Source organism: Balaenoptera physalus (genome assembly GCF_965194825.1).
Source record: "Balaenoptera physalus genome assembly, chromosome: 3".
NCBI lineage: Eukaryota > Metazoa > Chordata > Mammalia > Artiodactyla > Balaenopteridae > Balaenoptera > Balaenoptera physalus.
Window position 1 is genome coordinate 110653606 of NC_138890.1, and position 16828 is coordinate 110670433.

General features: G+C 34.8%; 1 protein-coding gene across 2 annotated transcripts in view; it reads left to right on the top strand.

The window, feature by feature from the left end:
- The window catches only part of EDIL3 (EGF like repeats and discoidin domains 3), a 432319-nt gene that overhangs the window by 158461 nt on the left and 257030 nt on the right, over positions 1-16828 (top strand). Inside the window, exon 4 of one of the 2 annotated variants that reach the window (XM_082458169.1) lies at positions 4274-4303. The exons of the other annotated variant lie outside the window; for it this stretch is intronic. Within the exon in view, the coding sequence (XP_082314295.1) occupies positions 4274-4303 (30 nt within the window). The remainder of the gene's footprint in view (positions 1-4273; positions 4304-16828) is intronic. 2 annotated transcript variants of the gene reach the window in all.

Genomic DNA, 16828 nt, shown 5'->3' on the forward strand with positions numbered 1-16828 from the left:
AGCTGCCCTCAAAGCACAGCCCTAGACTGTATGTATTTCTGGTCTCACCTGCCTCAGAGATGATTAATTTCTCAGGCGTTCTAATATATTTTAAATGGGAACAACAAAACTGGTTACCGTGGCAGTTGAATGCCATTAGTTGCAAATAAGAGAAAGCTCAACTAAAACTAGATAAATAATAAAGTGCAAGTATTTTTCTTCAGAGCTAGAAGTCTAGAGTAAAGTCAGGATATGATTCAGTGGCTCAATAATGTCATCAGTAATCTAATTTCGTTTTGTTTATCTACTCAGTCTTTGAGAATTGGCTTCTTTCTAAAGCTGGCTCCCATCATGGTTGCAAGATGTCTACCAATTTGTTTCTAGGGCCACAGACTTCCTGGTCCTTACCTAAGGAAGTGAGAGAGAGGGTTATTTGCAGATACTTCCACAGAAGAAAGTGTCTTTCCAAGAGCTCTCCTCACCCAAACACCTACAAACCTGTCCTTACACATTATTGTCTCCGGTTGGATCATATACCTACCTAGACCAATAACTGTGGCCAGGAAAAGGGAAAAGATTTACTTAGTTCTGAGATACAGACTCTCTCTCTAAATCCAGAGGAAGAGTCTTCTTCCCCCAAGGCATCAATGCAGATACCCAAATAAACCTGAAGATGTTACAAGAGAAAGAGCATTGAAAGTTGGCCAAACAACCACAGAGTACGTTGCAAAGGGTTTTCTACAAGCCTGCTAATTTATTGCTGCAGTTCCAACAATTGGACCCATGGCTCTGCAATAAACTTTTTATGGATAGAGCCATAAGTCTCAATACTTAGTGTTCATAACAGTCACCTGCTGAGCTTTTTAAAAATGCAAAAACCTGGGCTAACACCCAGAATTCAAATTCATTAGATCTGTGGCATTTTAACAAAATCCCAGGTGATTCTGTTATGGGCAATGAGAGGACCACACTGAGTTAAATTCTGTATATTAGATATATACTTTTACTCTCTCTTTTCCTACCATCACCATAATTTCAGTACATTCGTCTACATTGTCACCAGGCTGAACAATACAGAGTTGTTAGTTTGCTTTTATTTCTTTTGGTGCATGTGTTTTTAATTTCCAGGATTAGAGGAACTTGCATGTGACACAGACCTGTGTGTGTGTGTGTGTGTGTGTGTGTGTGTGTGTGTGTGTGTGTGTGTGTGTGTATTTTTATTTGCTGATTCATGAATTCCAAGAAGCAAGTAGGAAGAGTAAGGAATCATTTAGGTATCATGAAATTACTTCTGTGATCCGTAATTTCACTTAAATGTCACTAAATAGACCACTAATGTCCATTTTGAGGTTTATTTGTACTTCTGGGGCTCTTGTTGCCACCTGTTAATAGTTCCCGATGCTTTGTTTGGTAATACAGTTAGCCTACAAAGCCATCTTTGCCAGCAATAACTGAAATGGTGAATTAATACCAATCCTAACCCTGTATGTGCCTTTGTGAATATGTGTGTGTATTTTAATAGTATGTATATTGGTTAATAGTATGAATATGTTTAGTAGTATGAATATAGTTACATCTGCAAGTTATGAGGAAGCACCACTATGCAGATGTTTCAAAGAAATACAATTCTGTGCAGACTTATGTACCTGTTGATTCTAATATTGTTTTTTTGTTTGTTTTTTTTAATATTTATTTATTTATTTTTGGCTGCATTGGGTCTTTATTGCGACATGCAAGATCTTTCTGTTGCAGTGCAAGGGCTCTTAGTTGTGGCGTGCAGGTTTTTCTCTCTCTAGTTGTGGTGCACAGGCTCCAGAGCGCATGGGCTCTGTAGTTTGCAGCATGCGGGCTCTCTAGTTGAGGCATGTAGGCCCAGTAGTTGTGGCGCACGGGCTTAGTTGCCCCCCAGCATGTGGGATCTTAGTTCTCCGACCGGGGATCGAAACTGCATCACCTGCTTTGGAAGACGGATTCTTTACCACTGGACCACCAGGAAAGTCCCTCTAATATTTTAATTTGTTACAAACATGCTTTCAGGTATTATAGGCTGAAGTGTAGGTTAGTACACCCCAGGAGCTTTGGCTTTAAGACTATCTAATTGCTGTGACTCCTATAAGTTTAGAATTGTCTTTACTTCTGTGCTTGCTTGTCCTTTCCTAAAATTTCTTGCTTATCCATATATAATGGAGGAATAAAATCTTAGCCCTTCTGATATTTCTTTCTTAGGCATCACAGGCTTGGGATCTTTTGTTTAACCTCCTAGTCAGTCCCTCTCCTGCCTATGTCTATTCCTGGATTGTAAGGGACTTGAAGAAGTTTCCAAGGGACCACTTCATTTCTTAAAGGGATTTCTCTTGTAGCCCTTACATCCAGTTTTTGTTTTTGTTTTTTCCCTTAGGCTAAGTCCAGGGAACATTATCTGAAATCTAGCCAGTCCTTATTCCATGACCCTTTCTCCCATTTCCTTTTCTCTTTTAGTGGATACTGAATTAGCACTTTGTGAGACAGTAAGGCACAGTGGAAAGAGTTTGGTTTTAAAGTCACGTGAGCTTGAATTCAAACTGACCTTAGACAAATTGTTCAGTCAGTCTGAATCTCTGTATCTTCATCTATCAAATAAGAGTATATTTCATCTCATCAGTTGCTTTATAAATTCAGTTCACGTACACAAAGTGACCAGCTATAAGTGTAAGCTTTTTTATTCTTGTTCCTTTTGAATCTCCAGACTTTTACCAACAATGACCCATCCAAGTCAGCACTTCTATAAGCCCCTGTGGTATTTTCCTAAAAGGGAGTTCCTAGAAGCTACCAACAGTTTTCTTCTTTGAACATGTTGTGAAGTACTTTGGACATGATAAAGCAGCAAACAGCTTTTAAATATTTATGTTCTCCACACCATGCGTGCCAAGTGTGTTTGCTCTATTTTTTTTTTTTTTTTTTTTTTTGGTGCCAAGGAGACAAGCCAAACAGTGTGAGAGGAAAATACTGTCAGGACACAGAGTAAGCTTGTCTAATGTGTACTCTGTGCAGATGTAACCCTAACGGAAAATAGTGGAGACTGCTCCCTAGTTACACAGTGATACCTTGATGAACAAATCACCTGGAAACAAAACTCCTTTATAAGCAATTCAGCTGAGTAAATTTTTATTTTAAAACCTCATGAATCAAATGAAGTAGTACTGGCTAGAGTAATATAATTCAACAGTAATATTCTGATAAAGCTGCAATTGTGCACAGAGCAGAAATATCTTCTCACAGAGCATGTCTGTTAGTATAGAGATGAAGAAGTGCATTCTAGGCAAAATTGTGAAGCTACTTCACTTTTGCAACACCATGCTCCGTCCTCCACATACACACAGCAGATTATTACCCTTGGAGTTGTGCTGCTCTCAAAAATGTCCCCTTTTAAAGAAGGAATCAAAATGATTCACACTCTGAATCATTTTGAGGTGGGCCCAGAGTTTGGCGATTCTTGTATAGATGCAGGGTCATGAACCACTGCTTTAGCATAAAGTTATGTTTTCATAATGTGACCTCTCCTTTTGTAATATCCGTGCTTATCCATGTGTGCTTGGGGTCAACCTTTAAAATGCAGGTTCCTGTGGCTTCAACACAGAAACACCACCACTGAATCTTGAAGTTTGTGGTACACATGAGTTGAGTGTGTTTGTGTGTGTATGTGATGGGGAGAGAGAGAGAGAGAGAATCTTTGTGTTTAACCAACACTCACAGTGATTCTGAGTCACTCTAAGGTTTAATAATTCCTACCTTTTTATAATTTCTAACTCATGGAACAGAATTTTTGACAACAATACCTTTTAATTCCTCTTTGCTAATAGAAAATTCCCACAAAGTGGATGGTTGGGGTATTTATGTTATATACAATTTATATTTTAAACAATATTATTTATAATAATTATAATAATTTCCACTCAAGCTAAAAAATTCAACCGTGTTTGCAAAAGGAAAATTCAAATTCAGACAACCGAATGGTCTTTTCTAATGCTTGCTTATTTTAAAGTATGAGAGTATTTAAATGTTAATTTAATGTAAGTACTATCCATTTATCTGTCATTATCTAATTATCTAATGAAAAATTTCTGATGTATATACAAAATTTCAAGTCAGAGACTTTTAGTCATTATTTAGAAATGTGAAACATATTTATGTTCAATCTCAATTTCTCTTTCTCGCTCTCTGCCCCGTCTCTCTCTCCCTCTCACCTCACTCCTTCCCTCTCATCTCACTCACTCCCTCTCTTTGTTCCCACCCCATCTCTTTTCCTCTATCATAGCATCAGATGAAGAAGAGCCAACTTCAGCAGGTAAAGTTCCTATGCTGTAAAGATTATTCCTATTTAATTTAATGCCCTTAGTAATATAGACCGTTTGAAATGTATTTGTTCAGGTTTCAACCACAAAACTGGCACAGTTTTATTTATTTACTTTATTTCTTGAAACCATTACGCTGTCCCAGTCTAAATGATGTTGGTTATGAGTTTTGAATAAAAAGAGAAAATAATTGAAAATGAACTGTCACAGAGGAAATCATAACACAAAAAATCACATCACTATTACAGAATAAGGAAAATTAAAACATTGAGAAAAATGCCAATAAGTCATAAAATGGGGAGAAAAAACTAAAATGATAAAATGTAGAAAAATAATAAAATGAGGAGACTGAAATTAAAAAGAGGAAAATGATGAAACAGACTTTCAGAAATATGACTTACCGTGATAGAATACTGCATTATCAAATATGACTGACATTGAATATGATATTCATTTAAGTTAAGGATAAAAATCATGTTGTTGCCTCAAATACTCACTTTCGTTAAGAAAATAATTTTTGCAGTTATAACTTAATGATACTGAAACTTGGCATCATAACTCTGCTTCTCATCCATCTAATCAGTATTGATCAAGAACAGGCTCAGGTCTGAACTAAATACTGTGAGGAATGCAAATGGTAGAGAAGGCATGGTGTTTTCAACCTGGTTCTAGGACAGTGGGATGGGTCAAAGACCAGGCACATTTATACGGAGAAAGCAGGCACCACAGCCAATCTAGTTAGCAAGTAATAAAAGACCCAGGCAAGCAGACTAGCAACATCAGGAAAAAGGGATAAAGCCCTGAGATGGAGGGGTTAGATGCTGGTTGGAAGAGAAAGACCAGAACTCAGCACCAGGTTCTTTCTTAGGCAATTGAGGAAGGGAGTTAGGCCTGAGAGACAGGAGCAGGAAATGTTTACTGAAGCTAATGGACAAAAATGGGGCTTGATTGTATAGGAAATGGGGAATGTAGCCCAGTTATTGGAACTCAGGTACAGAGTAGGGTCTTTTCAATTCATAGACCTAATTTATTTCAATTGGTAGGAGACTTCTTGATTTCTACCTTCTTCTAGAACTGGGCAGGGATTTTTACCTGTAAGAGTGGTTCAAAACATCAAAAATTCAATGGAAGAAAATGAAATAGACATCTTACAAATATCTTTGGTAAACTGCAAGGATGCCATATTGCATTATACTCATTATCACTGCCTTGAAATGGAATCTCAGAAGACAAACTCTCAGTTAATGTTTCATTTTCATAATATTGTTAGATAGTTTATAACCTGATTTGGATGATAAGAACTCCCTATAATTTTCTCCTACTCTAGTCAGTATTATGTAGCCTATTTTTAGGGGCAACCTAATCACATGACTCAGTAGCAGACTTATGTGTTTTTATGAGTTTCCTCTGCCTAGTTTCTGACTTCTTTTTGCCCTGCCTTGAGGCTTTAGTGCTGACAGCGTTGCTCAAAGACTCTGTCTTTCTCAGCCTTAGTTGAATTTTCTCTTGGTGTGAGTACCAGTCCTTGTGAGCCTTTGCTTTTCTAGAGCAGTTTCATTCCTCTAATATTCTTACACCTCATTCCTAGCTATGTTGCCTGCCAAGCAGTTTAGGTGACTTTGCAAAAGAATTATTATTTTTGCATGATGAAGATTAATTTTAATTTAATGTAAGTAATACATATAACTATTTCTTGGTGTAATTTTCTTATTTTAAAATTATTTTAATAATGTCTCTTCTTATTAAGAAACTCTTTTGTAAATGCAACTGAACATTTTTCCCCAAATATTTATTTGACTCTAGAGTGATCTGAACATCATAGAGTTTAAATTATGTTTTTAAAATATTTTTGTTTTCATATATGACCAGATGTTTTTGTTGTGATTTTAGCACAGATGATTAGAATAGAGCAAATGTATTAAGTAATATTTTAACTAAATAGTTTCACATACAGATTACATTAACATTAAGAAAATTTGCATTTAGTAAAGCAGACATTCCTTTTATATAAAACTGCCAATGAGAGCCAAATGTTCTTCTGTTAATTTTATCAAAGTGTATAATAAAAAGTATTATTGTGTAGTTGTATTAAAACTTTTGACAAGGTATTATGAGATTTGTAAAGGCTTGATTTCATAAGAAATATGAATAATTGTGGAAAGTGGATTGTGATTTTGTTGTTTTAGAGCTTTTTTGGTACTTCTTGCCCCCAATTTTTTCAACAACTATTTTTCTCAATTAAATATTTATTATTCTGTTTATGTGTATTTTTCAGTAATATTTATCAAAATATATCTTTTATTTTAAACTATTACCCAAAATATATTTAATATATTGTTGATAGTCTGTTTTTACTTTCATCTCCTTCCATCAGCAGTTTATCTAGAATGATCTTTCCCAAGCTCAGACTCCTTTAATTTATCTTTTTGATCCTTCTTTAATTGATCTTTCTTTCTGTTATTTCTCCATTCTGTTTAAATTATCAGTGAAATGCAATCATCTGTTTGCCACAGAAATTGTACCTGAATTAAACTTTCATATGTCCCCACATGATATCTCTATCAGTTTCACATTCTTCCTTCAGCTTCATGGCATAATTGGACTGTAACTTCTTCTAATAATACTTCAGTTTCTTTAAATTAAATAATTCATATATTTGTAATAGATCTGCTACTCCTCAGAGTTCAACAGTAGAAGGAATAAAGTAAATGGGGGTGTTTCTTGCTGCCAGATAGTCACAGGCTCATGATCACCAGTTGTTAATATATGAATTATAAGTTAAAAATTAATATTTTTAAAAACAAATATATACATGGTTTATCTAAATGTGAAGGTGCCTAGTGGATACTACTGAATGATACTATTTATTAAATATTTGCAATGTATGGATATTATATAGCAAATCTAAGTTATTTTTACCCCAGAGGTACATAGAATTGGATTAATTATAATTCAATAATCATGAAAAATTCTCATTGTCCAGAATACTTTTTAGAGAAAATAATAGGTTTCTGTCTGGACTAACATATAGTATAAAAAAAATTAGAAAGAGGCAATATAACTCTGAGAAAATTAATGAGATATTAGATAGTGTTTTACTTGTGTTATAATGCTGCAAAATATGTGCTTTTCTCTTTACAATAGAGTATATTTGATTTGACTTATATTTAGAATTTTTATAACTGCCATCATTAAAACAGACAAGTGATTCCTCTACTCTGTTACCATATGTTTCTGTTTACAATATTTTTATGCTTCACTCTGTCTTTAGTCATTTTTTCAAATATACGTAATTTCTCTTATTTGAACCTCTAAATTGCCATGCAAAAAGCAAGTGCTTAGTAACTGCTTTTTTGGTGTTGACTTATAGAGGGGATGCATAATATGTCACATCTGTGTTTCTGCTCATGGAGATGTATCCCCTTATTGAATATGGAATATCCATTTGTTAATTATTTTCGTCTTCAAATGTTCTGATGGGATGCATTAGCCCAGAGCAACATGTTTGTAGTATCTGAGTTACAAGGGCCGTTTCACCTAACACCTGTTTCTGTAACTACCAGAAGCTTCTTTTTATTTATCTTAGTTGAATCTTATGTTCAGGTATTTAAACATCTTATCATTGAGTACAAAAACACATCTATGAACTGTACAAGAAATTCATTCAAACTAGGTTATATACTAAGATCTAATTATAAACTAATGAGATTCATTTTTTTAAAGAAACCATAACAGGTACTGTACCTCCAAATGAGTCCTGTTTAGAGGTGATATATGTAATCCAATTATGTTGCTGTTGCTCAAATAATTTTGGTAACTCTCTTTTGAAATTTCCTTCAGATATTGCAACATCAGTTATTCCCTTTTATAGTCTCAGAACTGTGCTACTATATTCATCAGACACTGGTCTAAAAAATAGGCCTTCAAAAACAAAGATTTGCAATATTAAGAGAATGTGCGTGTGTGTGTGTGTGTGTGTGTGTGTGTGTGTGTGTGTGTATCTGTAGGTGTAAGATACAGATCCATTTATAACTTTAATAACACTCTTTAATAGAATTAAGTCAGTGGCTGCTTCTCCCATGTTGCACAAATCCAATTTCTATTTATCTTCCATTTAAATTTCATAATAAGGAGAGACTTGATAAACTGATTACACCAATGCCTTTGTCTGTGTTCTTTAAGAAATTAAGACATTTACATTAGAAAATTGACTGCTACAAATGAACTAATCCATATAAAATTTAACTTATTAACTATAAGGTCTATCAAATTAGGCTTATTGTCATATAAATTTCTTCATTCCTCTTTATTTTTTTTGTCTTATTAGCTATTATTTTACCTCTCTAGAAATACCATTTATTCATCAAATTAGTGAAATCATTGTAAGAATTAAAAGAGGACTAGAAATGGAAAATGTTACTGAATGGGATCAATCAGTCAGAAAGTGACACAGTTGAGATATTGTAGTTGTACGATAAATCAGTGGCTAAAATTAATAAAACCACAACTTACTATTTTTTGTTTATACCACCTCAGAAGCAAATCTTGATTTTTTTTCTTTTTTTTTTTTTTTTCTTCTCTTGCTTAAAGGGAGATTTTTAATTGCTCTAATTGTCATTTGTCATTTTTTAATATCAAAGAAAGAGACTGAGTTTGAATTTGTATAAAAGTAGTTATTAATACTGTTAGCTCATATAATAACAAAAAATATGATTAGAAAAAATGGAGTTTTCAGATGAATGTAAAAGGAAAATCTTTTTAGCAATCAGCTATGTTAAAACACTAAAGTGCAAAAGCCATACTGTTCTTCACATGTTTATAAAGTTAAAATATCATAATTTACTTAAATGTAAAAGTGCATTTCTGGCCTATTAATATCAGAGCCCAATTGGTAGTGATGATACAGGTTACTGCCTGGATACAGTAGTTTATAGTAGACTCTTGTGACCTCTGTGATGCCCATCAGAGGTGGAGAAGTGTTGATTCAGCACAGCAGAACTTCATCATTTTTACTAGCTCCTTCTAAATCTTTTAGTATGTTTAATCTTTTATAAATGATCAGTTTGGCCACTGAGGAAATACACCTAAGAACTAATAATCTATACATATAATAGAACATTGACTAGCAGTAATAAAGACTTAAGGCTATATTACATATATATATATTCATAGTTTTATAAACAAACTATATATATAGTTTAAAACAAATATGTTATATATCTGTGCAACTAAACACAGGACGCAGTGATTAGATATTTTTGTCTTGTTTTTGAAATACTCAATCTTAGTCCTACAAAAACATTACTTCTGTTTATGGTGGATTTTGTGATTTTCTTAATTATGCTACAGATTCTTTTAGATCTCTTTCCTGTTTTCTTATAGAATTTAATTCTGCATGGCAGACCATGCTCAATTATTCTACAACTCATGCTTTTGGAAAGGAATGATATCTAACCATATTATTCTCTAATGAGCATAACACTCTTTTGCATTTTGATCTTAACACTTTATTTCCTTGGGGGTCTAAAGTAAAGCTGCACATCCTCGTTTTTGTTCACCTTACATTTGTAGCAAATTTTCTCCTTTTTTATATAGACATGGCTATTTTCCCTCTAGTGCCTGGAGCAACGTTTCTAATTATATTGTCAAGTATATTCTTGTTCATAAATATATGCTAAGCAGGCTTAAATATTAAAACCCAATATATAAAACTAAAAAGTTTATTGCTATAATCTCTAAAAAATAGAAAGAAATCATTATTTGTAGATTCTCAGTGGAATAGGGAAGAAATCATTGCCTCTAAAGATTTATCTTTGGTCAGTTCACTAAGACATTCGTTAAAGAACAAATACTGCTTACTTCTTTTTTAATAAAACAAAACTTCCTTATTGATAGATATTTGATAGTGACATTGAATTGTGAGAAAAATAGTTGGTTTTTAAATTTCTGTTATATGTAGGTAGTATTTTTCTTATTTCATATTTAAGAAATATTCATATTTAAGGTAAACTTAAAAATAGTAATAAAGGTATATACATGGAAAGGAAAAGTGTATCTGTCAGTGTTCTCTGGAGGAGCAGAATGAAAAGGATATATATGTATATAAAATAAAGAGATTTATATTAAGGAATTGGCTCATGTGATTGTGGGGCTGGCAAGTCTGAATTCTATAGGGAAGGCCGGCTGAACTCAGGCAGGAGTTATGGTTTACAGCCTTGAGGCAAAGTTTTTTCTTCTCAGGGAAACCTCACGTTTTGCTTTTAAGGCCTTCAACTGATTGCATGAAGCCCACCCATATTATGGAGGGTAATCTGCTTTACTTAAAGTCAACTGATTGTAGATATTAATCACATTGACAAAATACCTTCACAGCAATATCTAGGCTAGTATTTGACCAAGCAACTGGGTGCCACAGTCTAGCCAAGTTGACACATAAAATTTAACCATCACAGAAAGTGAGTAAAAATTATATAAACACAAAATATTTTAATTTTCAACAAACCTATTTCAGGAAAATAGACCAAGCATAATTTGCAATGTTTAATAACAATGCACGTTACCCCACTATCTGTGTACACTTAAGACTTCAAGCCTTATTTAATTTCTAGTACTCCTTGCATTGGATGGATTCATCTTTAAGGCCATCTCCAATTGTCTGGGTCAATTTTTTTGCTGTCCCAAGTTTCACCTCAAAGTTTATTACAAATAGAGCACTGAGAAGTATTAGTTTAATATTCCGGGGATTTGTTGGCTCAAGGAAGGCATTAAGCATTCCCGTTCATGATGGGTAGGATAAAACCCCATGTACCCGAAGGCCTGAACCTATACCGTTAGGTGTTTTTATCTTCAGATAAATAGCTGTCTCCTACCTGTACAGTATTTTCCTTTTACAGATTTCATTTTCATCATCTGTAAAATTTCATTTTACCTTAAATGTTTGATGGAAGGATCAAACATGATGATACATTAAAGCGTTTATCACATCATACCCATCCTATAATAAGTACAAGGAATCTAAGCTGTTCTTTTTACTTTTATTATCATCAGTGTTGTTTCCCATATTATTATTATTGTTATTTTGATTATGATTATTTGTCAGGCAATGTGCTAAGCGTTTTAAGTGCAGTTTTTTATTTAATTTTCACAATAAAGCAATGAAGCTAATTATATATATATATTCCTACTTAAAGAGGAGAACACTGAATTTTAAAGCATAAAGAAATATGCCCAAGGTTACATAATAAGCAAGCGACAAAAGGAGGATTCAATTTCAAGTTTCTCTGGAGAAACTTGTACTTATTCTAATGAAGCAAACTTCCTTTTATTCACTTATAAATAGTTTTAAATAACATACATTTCTTTCATTTGTAAAAGTAATGCACAGTTATTCAAGTTTTTTGCCATGCATGTATTATAAAGCTGTACCTAATAACATGCAAAATTTTACCTATTATTTTAAATGATAATCTGATTACTATAGTAATTTTATGGACCTTGTAGACAATTTTAAAATAATAAAATAGGAAATGGAAATCCCTCTGACTACCTTCATCCACATTGAATATTTGCATTTTCAGAAAACATTCTGCCTCAATCTAGTTGCTCTTACAGTCTTCTCCATCTCAGCGGCTCAATCCAAATCTTCAGGGTCAACTTTGATAACACCCACTACATCCCATTCTCACCAGACCCTTTTAGCCTCTTCTTACAAAATATACCCAAAATCTAACCACTTCTTGCCATCACATATACCATCACCCTTGTCGAATTCACCATCTTCTCACACTTGGCTTATCATGCAGTAACCTTCTGAGTGGTCTTCTTCTTGGTACCCTTGACCCCTCTGCAGGTCCTTCTCAACAGAGAGGCCAGGATAATTCTCCTACAAGACCATGAGATCCCATCACTCTTCAGCCTTAAGGCTAATTTAGTACCTCTCAATCAACCCTGCAGTAGATTTAGGATTGAAACTGGATGTAATTTGCACCCTTTGTTACCTCCCTGGCTGCGTTTCCTCTACAGCCACCCTGTCCTTCCTTTTCATGCAACAAACACAAACCCCGAGCCCATCCCCGTCTTGGGCAGGGTTTTGCACTCATAGCTCCATTGTCTGACAGTTTCTCCTGCAAGTATCTGCATGACTCCTCCATCACATCCTTCATGTCTTGACCTAAAGATGCCTTCTCAGAAAGGCCTTCTTTTTGTCTCTAAAAAAGTCACACCTTCTCCACCTTGTCATGGTCCCCTGCTCTGCTTTATTTTTTAATGTTAGCACAGTCTGCCCAGTTTATGTAGCTTATTTTCTGTCCAGTGTGAATATAAACTCCCCCAGGGATGGGGTTTTTTTGGTCTATTTTATTCAATACTGAATCCCTTGCTGCTAGAACAATTGTTCGGTACATGGTAGTCGTTTAATAAACATTTGTTGTATGGTTGAATTAATGAATAAATTCAGCCATACTGATTTAATGCTGCTTTTAAAGCACTGTTAACCCAAGAACATACATAGTTCTTCCCTGTGTGATGATATAAAGAGAGAGGGGGTGATAGATATATTTCCCAATTTAAGAAATAAAAGGATAACACTAATAATTTGATAAGAATCTTAAAGATGCTTTAAAATTACTTAAATCCCTTGGCAGTGAAAAGCCATTACATTGATCTTTGTTTTTCTGATTTGGTTGCAGTAGGATAAAATACATTTTGTTTAGTACTTCTTTGAGTGTGGTGTCCTAACAATGTCAGTAATTTAGCCATTGTTAGGAATTACTGAATGGAACCTGCAGCAGTGATTTTAAAAGCTTCAAACCTGGCAACAACCACTATCTAGTGCTGAGCACGGGTAGAAGAGTGGGTGGGCTTAGGTCAAGGAGGCAGCAGAAAGGATGTGAGCAAGGCCACTGGCTTCCTGGGTTTGGACTCCAAGTAGAATAAAAAAGGGCCTGCAATTTTTTGGTACAATAACTTCCTCCTTATTGCATTGTTATCAATGCATGTCTCATTAATAAGCTCACGGACATTTTCAGGTAATTTTATTTTCAACGTTGTGTGGGTAGTAGACTTTTTAAGTCTTTGAATAATACATTTAAAAATAAAATAAAATAAAATGTACCTGGGTATAGTATTCTTGGGATACACCTTTTTGTTTCTAATTATTTATCCAATACAGATCTTCAACTGCTAGAATTCACCAAGATTTAGAGATACGTCCCATATTTTGCATCTAATTTTCTGCTTTTCTAAACATAAATCTAAATGAGAAAATATCCAATATTTCTTACCTAATTTAAATAATATGTTACAATATTGTTGATTGTTTTTGAAAACTTACTAGAGGCTCTTGAAAAAGAGTGAGCAATCCAGTTCTCAAAAATAAAAACAAGAAATAAAAACCACTGTTCACATCAGCTAATAGTTTGTGCCAAGGCTTTAGATGTTGTTTGAAAGACATTGTGATACCTTTCTGAGACTGAGGCCCTCTGAAATCTATTTCATTCCATCACTTAGTGTTTAAAAATGTATGGGAAGAATTGTGCAGGTACTAAGCCATGAATATAAACAAAGCTAAAATAAGTATGATCAGGAAGTGAATAAATAGGGAATTTATCCCCCAGAATTTTAACCTTCATCATCTTTACCTATCTAAACACATTGTTTTGCAGTAAGTTTTATTTATAATATCATGAAGAAACCACTGAGAATTCTGATCCATGTTGAGTTTCTTATGATATGCCATTCCTTAATCTGATACTTTTAGGCAGAATGCTCAAGCAAGTTTGTCTAACTTTCAAGATTCATAGAGCTACAGAAGAGGGAGATTAGCATATTTTTAAGTAACTTGAGTTTTCAGACTGTGGTTTTTTTTTCAGTCTCCTGTGTTTATATCATTCAATTTCTGTGCTCCTTGACAGTTTGGGGGGGGGGTGGGAGATAGAGAGACAAAACTATTGCTTCCCACTAATTTTATTCTTATTCTGAAAATGAGGAAACCGATGAAAGCTGGCCTCTTAAAGACATTCTTTCATTTCACTCCATGAAACCTGTGCCTGGCTTTTATGACCCATCACACCCGTGTTTCTTCTGCCTAGGAGACAAACAGTTTCTGTTATTCCAAGTCATACGTGTTGTGCTCATTCTCACTTCAAAGCTTTAATTCATGTTTGTCTGTCTAGGGCATACTTTTCTTTCCCTTTTATATCTCCAAAACCTATCCATCTTTTCACAGTCATCTCATGTCCTACATCTCCCATCTGCTGTAACCCACACTGATGTCTCTTTTCCCAAATCTCAACTTGTGTATCTGTTAGGAATGTTCTTTGTGGCAGGTAACTGAGATTAGCATGACTGGGGAAGGAGTCCATTCTCTGAGATCACAGGATCTTCACTACTACCTTTTAAATAAACCATGTTTCTGTAAGTATGAAAGAAGGGATAGAATAGAGGTTGGGGAGACAATAGTTTCTATCGTTAAAGGGATTTGAGTTCCATTATTATGTACTGGAAGTGCATTGGAATTGCTTCTCCACCTGGACTGGGGACTCACTGCTGACTGTAATTCATCCTTCTATTGTATTCCCAGCAATGCTGAAGACGGAGTCAGGGATCAATATCTGTATTGTGCCCAATAGATACATATCATTAAAATTATCATCACTCCTTAGGATCATAAAACAAAAAGAAATTAAATGAGCACAGTGCTTTTCAAATATACAAAATATGTAAGCTGTGTGATAGTACACGTATGCAGCTACTATATATCCTCTTGGATTTGTGTAAATTACAGTTATGTCAGTCACATCTCTTGATTTATATCATTCCTTAATCACTTTGACTACAGCTGTATTAGTTTTCCAAAGTTCCCGTAACAAATTACCATAAATTCATTGGCTTAAAACGACACATAGTTATTCTCTTACGGTTCTGGAGCCCAGAGGCAGGTCTGAAACCAACGTGTCATAAAGGCCATGCTCTAGCGGATAATCCTTCCTTGCCTAATCTAGTTCATGGTGGCCGTTAGCATTCCTTGGCTTCTATGGTTGTGGCCACATCACTTCAATCACTTCCTCCATATTGACATCATCTTTTACTCTTCTGTCTGTGGCTTCTCCTCTTCTGTCTCTTATAAGGACACTTGTCATTGGATTTAAGACCCACCCAGGTAATACATGATGATCTCATCTGAAGATCCTTAACTTTCTTTTTTTTCTTTTTTTTAGCATCTTTATTGCAGTATAATTCCTTTACATTGTTATGTTAGTTTCTGCTGTATAACAAAGTGAATCAGCTATACATATACATATATCCCCATATCACCACCCTCTTGTGTCCCTCTGCCACCCACCCTACCTCACCCCTCTAGGTGGACACAAAGCACCGACCTGATTTCCCTGTGCTATGCAGCTGCTTCCCACTAGCTCTCTATTTTACATTTGGTAGTGTATATATGTCAATACCACTCTCTTACATTGTCCCAGCTTACCCTTCCCCCTCCCTGTGTCCTCAAGTCCATTCTCTACATCTGTGTCTTTATCCCTGTCCTGCCCCTGGGTTCTTCAGAACCTTTTTTTTTTTTTTAGATTCCATATATATCTGTTAGCCTATGGTATTTTTCTCTTTCTGACTTACTTCACTCTGTATGACAGACTCTAGGTCCATCCACCTCACTACAAATAATTCAACTTCGTTTCTTTTTATGGCTGAGTAATATTCCATTGTATATATATGCCACATCTTCTTTATCCATTCAGCTGTTGGTGGACACTTAGGTTGCTTCCATGTCCTGGCTATTGTAAATAGTGCTGCAATGAACATTGTGGTACATGTCTCTTTTTGAATTATGGTTTTCTTAGGGTATATGCCCAGTAGTGGGATTACTGGGTCATATGGTAGTTCTGTTTTTAGTTTTTTAAGGAACCTCCTTACTGTTCTCCATAGTGGCTGTGACCATTTACATTCCCGCCAACAGTGCAAGAGGGTTCCCTTTTCTCCACACCCTCTCCAGCATTTATTGTTTATAGATTTTTTGATGATGGCCATTCTGACCAGTGTGAGGTGATATCTCGTTGCAGTTTTGATTTGCATTTCTCTAATGCTTAGTGATGTTGAGCATCCTTTCATGTGTTTGTTGGCAATCTGTATATCTTCTTTGGAGAAATGTCTATTTAGGTCTTCTGCCCATTTTTGGACTGGGGTGTTTCTTTTTTTGATATTAAGCTTCATGAGCTGCTTGCATATTTTGGAGATTAATCCTTTGTTGCTTCATTTGCAAATATTTTCTCCCATTCTGAGGGTTGTCTTTTCATCTTGTTTATGGTTTCCTTTGTTGTGCAAAAGCTTTTAAGTTTCGTTAGGTCCCATTTGTTTATTTTTGTTTTCATTTCCATTTCTCTAGGAGGTGGGTCAAAAAGGATCTTGCTGTGATTTATGTCATAGAGTGTTCTGCCTAGGTTTTCCTCTAAGAGTTGGATAGTTTCTAGCCTTACATTTAGGTCTTTAATCCATTTTGAGTTTATTTTTGT